Consider the following 9,571-nt stretch of genomic DNA (forward strand, 5'->3'; position numbering starts at 1 on the left):
GCGTGCGGGGCCCCCCACCACAGACTCTGGGCATGGACCCTAAGGATGAGCCTGGACATGAACTGTATGCTCCCTGTGGATGGGGACTGTGCACAGCCCCCCCGTGTGCAGCCCCCTGGGCACAGCCTGACAGGGCACAGGCACTGACTGTGTGCAGCCAGTGCACTCTCTGCCGCCACGGCCGTGCCTCACACCACACCGGCCAAGTTCTACGTCTGGCCGTGCTGTCACCTTGCCGGAAAAGCCCGGCTGAGCCCGGTGATTCGGCTTCCTGTCGGGCTGCAGTGCCGGGGGGCCCTTACAACAGCAAACCTTTCCCCTTTGCAACTGCATGGGAAGAGGGGAGGGCTTTATGGCAAAATTGCTCCCATAGCCCCCAGGATGGGAGTCTGTGGCAGAATACGGGCTCCTCTTGTCTACAGGGGGAGGTGCTGGGTGCTGGCAGCGCTATAGGAAGTGATGGCAGTTTCCTTGCTGGTGCTGCTGGGCAGGATGTGCCTTTGCAGTGGTGTGATGCCACTGGCAGGCTGGTGCCCGAACTGACAGTGGGATCTTGGCTGGCTTCAGCTTTGCCTTTTTGAGGCCTAGGAAAACTGCACTTCCTCACAAGTAAACTCGAGTGCTGGTTCCTTTTCTCTCCTTGGCAGATTTCAGTCCCCCTCAATTTTTATGGGGCCTCAATAGGACATGCACGCAGGCAGCACTGTCTTGATGGCTTTGTGCTGCAGTGGTGTTCGCACCAATGTTCCACGTGTCTCCTTCGGGAAGTCTTCCCCCATCCTTGTTCTCTGCCAGCTCCTGCAGATGAATGCTTTGGGAGAACCTTTGGCAGTGGTGACAGCACCACACACCTGCTTCCCTGAAAAGTCAAGCTTCCCTGAGCCAGTATGGAGGCAATGAAGGCCAAGCCTGGCTCAGAGTGGGATGACTCCTCGCTGGGGCAGGTGTGAATAGACAGGACTGGCAGATGGCCTGCTAGACACCTGCTCCTGCTGCACTTTCAGCCTCGACGCTTGCCAGGTCAGCATTCCAGTGACAGAGTGTCCTGCAGGGCCCTCTTCAATTCTCCTGCTCATCCCAGCCTTACTGTAAAGCTGCCATGATTTGGGAGTGTGTGCCATGAGCTCTCCCAACCAACTTGGAGTACCCAATCCCAACCCAACCCCATCACTGGGCTCAGCAGAGCAGCCCCTGCTTCACCGAAGAGAAAGCCCCACAAGTGTTTTAAACCTTCATTAACTGACTTAACCCACTACCCAGCAGGTTCCTGAGCTAAAGGTGGGAGCTGAGTGCAGCTACCTCTGCCCCCCCAGCCCCAGGTACTAGGAACAGGGTTGGAGAGGACCCAGAACCCCGACAGGTGCTGGTCTGGTCTGGAGGACATAGGGCAGAGCTATTCAGCATCACAAATCCTCTGGTGCTTCAGCAAAGCACTTAAAAATAGTCCCCAAGCTGAGGGCAGAGCCACTCCTGCAGCCGTCAGCAATCCCTCTCCTAACAGCATCTTTTTATTCCAAGGCCCTGAGCAGGACAGGGAAGCAGCTGCTGAAGCAGATAATGGAGTTCTTAGGCTCTTTGATTTTCTAATGACTTTTATTCAAACACAGTGAATTAATACGCATGGTTCCATCTTTGACACTAGTGCGTCAGTTCTGCCCTCCAGACGAGGACATGGCCCAAGTTAGAGGAGCTCCAACACCCAAATCTCCTTCCAGCAGACTCAAAACAGGGCTGTGGATATTCAAGACAACAGGCCACAACTGCAGCAACCCCATCCATGGAGGGCTGGAGTACAAAGGCAAGCAGGAACAACAGCTTAAGGAAAGTAAAGTAAAACCCCATAGAACGGGGTGTTCACTGCCAGAACAGGTCCTGGTCAGGGATGGGAGGACAGAGCAGTGCCCATGCTCCACTCCCTGCAGCAGCTTGCAGCCACAGCACAGCAGGGACAGGGACAAGGGGCTCAGCCTCCCCGCATGGCTAGTGGGGAGAAACAGGACAAAGCTCAGGCCTCAGCTCATCTTACTGTTCGGCAAGAGGACAGGGAGAAGTGTGGGGTGGGAGCTGGCAGCCCTGGGATACACCCACAAACCCTTCATCCACTGCAGGGGAGAGGACAGCCTCACAGATCTTCCCCTCTGTGCTTTGAGTTGTAGGTCTGCAGTTTATAGAGAAAAGCTGGGTTTGCCCAAGGAAGATGGGGCAGAAATCCTGCTCCCTTAATGCCAAAAAAGAAAAAAGGGCTTTTCTTCTTCCAAGGCAGCTGCTCCAGCTCTTCCTGCAGGGCTTGGGCCCACCACAGCTCCTGGGACCAGGGCTGCAGCAGGGTTTGCAGGGTACAGCCCACCCAGCAGGAGCTTGGAAAAATTTGTTAGACCAGCATTCTCAAATTAACAAACTGTAATTTTTCTCCAAAGATACATTTTCCATACACATCCATCATACACCGTAACAAAAAAAAGCAGTGTACATGAAATAAGAAAATAAATTAAATCCATAGCATAGGTAAGGAGGATGCTCTAGACTGGAGTAGAGTCAAAAGTTTCCAGCAATACAAGAGGCTCAAGAGTTTGTTTTAACAAGAATGCCTGCTAGCATGGGCCCATCAAGTGTTCTGGGTCAGTCCAACTCCTTAAACAGTTATTTAGAGTTTTGAACAGCCAGTATTGTCCTGCAACAGGCAGAGCTATTACATCCTGGGAGAAAGCCAAGAGGCATCACTAAGATCCAAGTAGAGCATCCAGAAGATATTCAGATTGGTCCTGCAGCATCCACATTAGCCATCCTCCTTGGGCGGTGTATACCAGCCTGAAATGAGGAGAGAGATCCGTGAGGGAGGAAACTGCATGGGCAACAAGAATCTCCACCTGGAAAAGCTGCTGAAAGCAGCCAAGTCCCACTTCCAAAGAGCCACATATCCCCGATTACTGCGGGCTTTCCCTCTGGCTTACTTCCCAACACCACACGGGCAATCACAGACTCATTTAGGTTGGAAAAGACCTCAGACCATCAAGTCCAAGCAATCAGTGACGTGCTGCCTCTAGTTACAGCCACTGGAGCCCAGCACTGGGCAGCAGAGAGGGCAGCAGCACTCTGCAGCCACACTGTGTTACAGCAGCTGCCACTGCCGCTGCCACCACTTCCAGGTCACCTCTGCACTTGAGGAAGGCTAAAACTCGAGCGGCTTGTCTGGGGAGCCCAAATGAGCAAGCAAGGGGAAATGCAAGCCCTCTCCCTCAACCCTTACCATTCTTCTCATGGATCTGAACCAGGGACTTGTAGGACTGCTGTGCTCTTGTCAGGCTGTACTGGTTCTGCAAGGGAAGGCAGGAAGACCATCAGTCCAGCAGGAACCTTGGGGAAGCCATCCCACACACCCTTCCTGTGTGGCCAGAGCTGGCTGTGCCCCCCTCTGCCACCCCACTGGCACCCACCATTCTCCTACTGTCCAGGCCCTACCTTGTTGGCTCCAAATTGTACTCGCGCTTTCCCTTTCACCAGCGTTGCACTGATCTGCATGATCACCGACTCGATGGAGTAGGCACTACTCCAGCCCTGAGGGACCAAACACACGGTGAGGCCAGACCCACCCAGAGACTGTGCTCCCCGTGCAACCAAAGGGCCTTGCCCAGCTCTGCCAGGCAGTGGTACAGCAGGAGCTGTCAGGGATACGGGGTGTGGCAGGAGGAACAGCTCCCCCAGTTCCTGCAGGGACCAGCACCCACCTGTTTCGTAAGCAGCTCCATGCAGATGGCACCGCCACCCAAAACATACCTGGGAAGGAATCAGACAAAGTCACTGCACAGATAGATGCAATCGTACCCACCCACTGCTCCAGAGATGAAACACCTTCTCCGATTAGTTCTCTGATGAAAAAAATATGCTAAAAACTCCACCCTCCCCTGTCTGCTTCCCAATGACAAATCCATGTCAAGGAAGTGACAGGATTGCACAGCACTGGATAAACCCAGTGAAACTACTGCAGAAAGCAGCACTGCAGAGCAGAGACAGATACTCACCCCCCTGACAGCACCGGGGATACAACCCTTACAAATGGTGGATCAAAAGGAAAGTTATCCTGGAATGAGAGAAAGGAAACAAAGCCACTGAGAAAGGTGTTCTCTGATGCCTCGCTGAGTCAGGGATCTCTCTAGAAGGGGGGAGCCTTACTTTAAAAGAGAAGTTGAGGAGGATGAAATCTGTTCCTTCTTTCTCTTTGAGGATTTGGAGATCGTTGTGCAAAGCGCTGTCCTCGTCAACCCTGTGACAGGAAAACCCCAGAGGGTCAGTCAAGGCTGTGCACCTCAGGTCAGCCGTGCTCACTGCCACCACACCCCAGAGCTGCCCTACCTGCACAGCTGGGCAGTCACATGGGGCCCTCAGGCTCTCACTGAGGGCAGCGACAGCACGGGCTGCCAGCATTCTGCTTCCGGCTTGCAGAGAAGACCATCACACCCCTTTTCCATGCTGCCAGCTTAAAAATAAAGGCTGCCTGGCCCACGGAAAGGGCAGCACTGGTGTCTGGAGGGTGTGAAAGCTGAGGGTTTGCCTGCTGCACCTCTTTCCGGACTCTAGGAACAGCAGAGACTTGCAGAGTCCTCCAATTACCTCATCTTGTCTGGAGATATCATCTCCTTTTTGTCATGGAGACAGCAAGCCAGCTGCCTGAGAGAGGCTAACCCAAGGTCTGCTTGGTGCTCCCCTGCCATGCTCATGTCCCCTCTGCTCACAGGGACAGTCCCATCACCAAAACCCACCACAACTGCATGATCCCAAGACAGGCCACCTACTTCAGGAGTTTGACGTTCCAATCGTACAGGCTGTCATTCACTAGTTCAACTGCATAGTATCCTGCAAGGAGAACACAGGTGGGTCACTGCAGGGGGACACTGAGAGGGGGTTGCGTCATCACCCAGATTTCAAATCCCCTGGGTCCTGCAGCACAACTTCGCTTGGGACAGTCCCTCCATGAAAGCAGCACTTATCCGGGACAGTCCTGAGGGAAGCAGTTTCTTTCTCTGAGTCCCTGGGCTCAGGAAAGGAATAGGAACACCATCCCCCCGAAGTCAGATAGTTCTCCAACCCACAGCATGCTCCTCACTTCCACCCAGCAGTGGCAGGGAACAGAGAGAGTAAGGTGGCTTTGTTGACTCTTGAGAGAGCCACAGCCATCAAATGCCAGAGACCCTCCCCCTCAGCTGAGCAGAACAGCCCCAAGGCCCATTGGGTACCCCACAGGACAAGGAGGAATCCTCCTCCAAGGAGCTCCTGGCAGCACTCACCGCCCTTGAAACTTGGTGATCGGTAAATATCCCTGAGCTCCTTCATTAGCCGGTCAGTGGCCTGCACAGACCCAGACACTGCACCCTGCAAGGAACAGGGAGGGGGAAAGTTGTATTGTTATGCTGCACCCACCATGGCTATTGCTCTATGAGGCCAACACCTGAGCTACAACTCTGTCCAGCCTCTATACCAGACCATATCCTGCCCATCACGTCTCAGTCTGCCCCTTGCCCCAAATATGTCACCTCAGGCAGCAGAGCTGCAGCACAAACACCTCTGTGTCCTCTCTACTGTCTCTGAATCTCAGCCCAGGGGTACAAAAGCACAACCCACCAGCCACCTCCACAGCCTCAGGTGATTGTGGGGGCACAGCTCCTGGGGGCAACCCAGTGCCCTCCCTGAGCTGCAGAGGCAGTTCACAGACTTCTCTGCTTCAGCCCCATCAGCCCTAGGGAACTGGTACTGCTGTACCTTTGGCTGGGGACAACCCCTCTGATTTAGGGCTGGAGGGCTGGCAAGGGCCTCCATCACTCTTGCCCTTGAGTCCCTCTGCTTCCCCAGCCCAGCTGCCCACTGGGTGACACGTACATTTAAGTAATCTTGCCTCTGGTTCTTTTTTATTTTCTCTAAAATGGCCAGGTTTTCTTTCCCAATGCCTTCATCCTCTGTCTTCCTCCCATCTGCCGGCTCTTCCTCTTTCATCTCATAGTGGTCCAAGTCCTCAGTGTCCTGGAAAGAGAAGAGGAAAGCTCAAAGAAATGTGCCTTTTCTCCTCCCTGCTCTGGGTACTGAGCTGCCCTGACCCAGGAAGGATTCCTAGTGCAATTCTTGCCCAAGGAATCCCCAGCTCCTGATCTGAGGTACAAATAGAGTGGAAGACGCAAGGCCTGGACATTCCACTGGACTCACACAAGCTCTTTGTTTGCTGGATTTTTCCCTGCCATGTCTCATGCCTGTTCATAATGAGCCATTAATATCTCACTCCTCAACGAGCCCCATGTAACCGAGTGGCCCCGGATCTTGGCACACCTGTGGCTTCAGCAGCCTGCCCTGTGCTGCTGGATGGCTGGAACAAAGCACAGCCCCCAGCACAGCACTGCCAGGCCACCCGGGCCCCCTTCGCTAGCCAAACCCCAACATGGACACCAGTCACCGGCACCACAGGAACAGACCCTTGCACCCAAATCCAGCTGCACACCATGTTAGTCCCTCAAGAAGAGTGGGTATTTCACAGCATGTCTGGGGGCTCTCCGTAGATCAGCTCAGCACACTCCAAGTGTGGTACCTGACCCCAGAAGAGCCTCTGCCCCTCACTGTTTCCCACAGTAACACACGGCAATGCAAGACCCTGATAGCAAAAGCCAGTTGCAGTCATCTGGGCCCATGACAGAAGTCTCTCCCCATGCACACAGGGGTCAGCTTCCTGGAAATGGCTGTGGGTATGCACTGCTCCAGCGCTGGCACTAAACCCTCTGAACAAGTGTTTACTCTGGCTTCTCTGGTCTAGCCGTGGCTGTTGAGCAGCGTTTTGGAAGGGCTTTGACATTTTTAGATCCACACAGGAAAAGAGATCCTCCTAGAAAATCCCTCGAGTAGATTAACCTGCATAATGAATCTCTGTGCCAGGGCACAGCTCTGCTGCTCCACTCCTCCACACAGCTCAACAAATCCCACTTTGCTCTACGTGAGTGTTCTCCCTTAGAGAACACACAGCCTTAGCAAAAAAGCACAAGGGGGAATGCTCAGCTCCTGGGGGTTTATTTTTCAGCCCACAGGAGTGGAGGCCTTGCACACACTGATCTGCCATGAAGCAGCAGATTTGCAGATTCACAAGGTTATGCTGGTGCCAGTTTAACCCTCCCTCTTTTCCCCGCAGACCCTGGCAAAGCGCAGTCTTAATTTAGCAAGCAATTAACTTTGCTAAAACCCCCCGACTGCTGGGGTGCTGCTGCTCAGTGACCTGCCCCCAGGCTCCACGGCACTGCTGACTCAGTGCCCGTGCTGCTCGCGTGTGTGAGGCATTGCTGAATGTCACCATGGAGATTCAAGATTATTCCACCCACTTCTAGAGATCTCCAAACTGCAAACCAAACAACCAGAGCCTGTGGGTTCTGCAGCAAGGTGCCCTCAGCCTGCAGTGAAGTGTGGCTGCCTCCACCACTCCTGGCAATTAGCTCACTTGCACACTCAGCCACCTGACCTAATCCTCTCTGTGGGAGTCCCGTGCAACAGTGACTTCCCCGCCAGCAACAGCAGCCCGGAAATCCCATCTCTCACTCAGAAATTGCAGGCTCTAGAGAACAGCATTATTGTCCAAGCAGCTCTGCTCACAGCTCATCCACTTGCCTTTGGAGGCCATGGCTACGCTGCTCAGCCTCTGTGCTCTCCTGGGGTTTGTGAATATGAGGCAGCCGGCTGTACCTCAGCATCCTCAGCATCAAAATGCTGAGAACTATCCAGCCTTTGAGCCAAATTTCCCTGTCTGGATACCACCAGCTTGTCCCAGGCAAGACCCCTGTACCCTCGCACCTTTCAGCATCTTTCTCCCCGTGCTCAGCTTTCCGGCTTATTTCCTCACACTGAGGTGGCACTTACCTCTGGCATCTCTTCATCTTCCTCTTCAGAGGACACCTCTTCCTGGGTACTCTGTGGGGAAAGAAGGATAGAGATGGAGACTGTGTGGTCAGTGTCCTGAGAAAATGCTCTCCTGCCTTCCCAGACGCTTCCAAGGTGAGGTCAAACAGGGATATACAAAGCAGAACCAAATTAAAAGCAAGGAGTAGCTGAGAGCCTTTACAGAAAACAGCACCAAGGCCCAGTGGAGCAGGCTGGCATCAGCCAGGACAGGAATCCAACCCCTCACCCACTGTGCTCCTCCTCTGGTAACCCCTAGAAGCCTCCACAGCAAACATCAGGGAACTTGTTTTCTGAGCTTTGGAAGCCTTCTCCTGAGCCACTCACCTGTTCTGCCGGCAGAGGCTGGTCCAGCATTTCAACATCTGGATGTTGGGGGAGGTTGTAGAGTTTGCACAGGTCAGAGATTATTCGCTTCAGGTGCTGCAAAAGCTGTCCAGAGAACAGAGGGTCAGGGAAGGGTGGGGACCTCCATGCTGAGCTGAGCCTCAGCACTGCAGCCAGTGAGCAAAGGCCCCAGGGCTGCTCCTTCCTGCTCCAAGCAGTGGTAGACATGGGTGCAAAATCCCACCCCAGCTTCAAACAAAGTCAGAGAAGCTCATCCCAAATATCTGGAACATTTATGAGACCAGAGGCAATCCCCACCTCGGGCAGCTGGGGACATGCAAGCAGGGAGTTACCCCCCCAAAGCTGCCAGCCCTCCCCTCTCCCAGGCAGCGAAGCGTATCTCACCAACGTATTTCCTTTCCTGACTTCCACCAGCCTCTCCAGGATAGCTGCCAGGTTGGGATCATCTGACTCCACAGACCATATTGGGGGAACAGCTGGATAAGACTCCTGGAGAGGAGGAGAAGGTGGTGTTGGTGGCATGGAGGCCGTTGCAGTGCACAGAGCAGTGAGCCAGACGGGGTGGGGGCTGCAGCCCAGCATCTTCTGCAAACAGATCCCTCTGGACCACAGAGATCAGGCCACAGGTGACTGATCCACCCTCCAGCACAAACCTGGGGCTGAGGGCAATACAGACCCCTGCTCTGACCATGCTGGGCTGGCTCTGTGGTGTGTCCCCCGGCCCAGGGTATAACACGGAGGGAGGGTGGTGGCATTTTGGCCAACCCTCTGGTCGTGGGGCGATTGGTGGTGGGAGGAAGTTGAGGCAGGACACTGAGGGCATCCCACATTGCCCACAGGCTGCTCCCCTCGCAGCTCTGCACCAGCAGTTGCAGAAGAACCCGGCAGCACCCAGGCAGGCACCTTTAACCTAGGACAAAGCCTCTGGCACACTCCCAACTCGCCCCTCTACAAAATCGTGGTCACTGGCCCCATTCAGAATCTGCACCAGGCGCTATCCAAGCCCTGCTGGCCCTCCTCGCCTGGAGACACAAACCAGTTGTAACTTGTGATCAAAGAGGGCATCAGCACCCCAGCGCCAAGCCACCCAGCACCAGGATCCCTAAAGCCCCGGTGCGGATGAGCCAGAGCAGACAGGAAGAGCCGGCGCTGCTGCCGCAGGTGCCTCTTCTCCAGGCAGCTCAGGGCCCCCCGGGAAATCCCCCAAAACAAAACCGGGGGAAGCGGGGAAAACGGGGCCGCAGCCTCGTACACCGGGCCACTGGGACGGCGGGAGGGCTGCCGGGCACCGGCCCCCGCCCTTTCC

General features: G+C 54.7%; 2 protein-coding genes across 2 annotated transcripts in view; both read right to left on the bottom strand.

Annotated features, from left to right (window-relative positions):
* Positions 1 to 34, bottom strand: part of SHE (Src homology 2 domain containing E) — a 5,288-nt gene extending 5,254 nt beyond the window's left edge. The window contains 1 exon segment of the mRNA XM_017727866.1: positions 19 to 34. Coding sequence (XP_017583355.1) covers positions 19 to 34 — 16 coding nt within the window.
* Positions 35 to 1,574: 1,540 nt separating this feature from the next.
* On the bottom strand, positions 1,575 to 9,538 carry UBE2Q1 (ubiquitin conjugating enzyme E2 Q1). The gene is made up of 12 exons (XM_008628820.2): positions 8,650 to 9,538; positions 8,245 to 8,349; positions 7,879 to 7,929; positions 5,872 to 6,012; positions 5,283 to 5,367; positions 4,791 to 4,851; positions 4,171 to 4,261; positions 4,020 to 4,078; positions 3,726 to 3,774; positions 3,460 to 3,555; positions 3,248 to 3,314; positions 1,575 to 2,808 (listed from the first exon to the last, which is right to left on the bottom strand). The coding sequence occupies exons 1-12, from the start codon at positions 8,845 to 8,847 to the stop codon at positions 2,777 to 2,779; spliced, it is 1,035 nt and encodes a 344-aa protein (XP_008627042.2). The 5' UTR covers positions 8,848 to 9,538; the 3' UTR covers positions 1,575 to 2,776.
* Positions 9,539 to 9,571: the final 33 nt, after the last annotated feature.

The sequence above is a fragment of the Corvus brachyrhynchos genome, unplaced genomic scaffold, assembly GCF_000691975.1.
Source record: "Corvus brachyrhynchos isolate BGI_N302 unplaced genomic scaffold, ASM69197v1 scaffold122, whole genome shotgun sequence".
Classification (NCBI taxonomy): domain Eukaryota; kingdom Metazoa; phylum Chordata; class Aves; order Passeriformes; family Corvidae; genus Corvus; species Corvus brachyrhynchos.

Coding starts and splice junctions, on each gene's coding strand:
- UBE2Q1 (XM_008628820.2), bottom strand. CDS start 8,847: ATGCTGGGCTGCAGCCCCCACCCCGTCTGGCTCACTGCTCTGTGCACT. Junction 7,930..8,244: donor AGCCTCTGCCGGCAGAACAG/GTGAGTGGCTCA, acceptor CTTTCCCCACAG/AGTACCCAGGAAGAGGTGTC. Junction 3,775..4,019: donor TCCCCGGTGCTGTCAGGGGG/GTGAGTATCTGT, acceptor ATTCCTTCCCAG/GTATGTTTTGGGTGGCGGTG.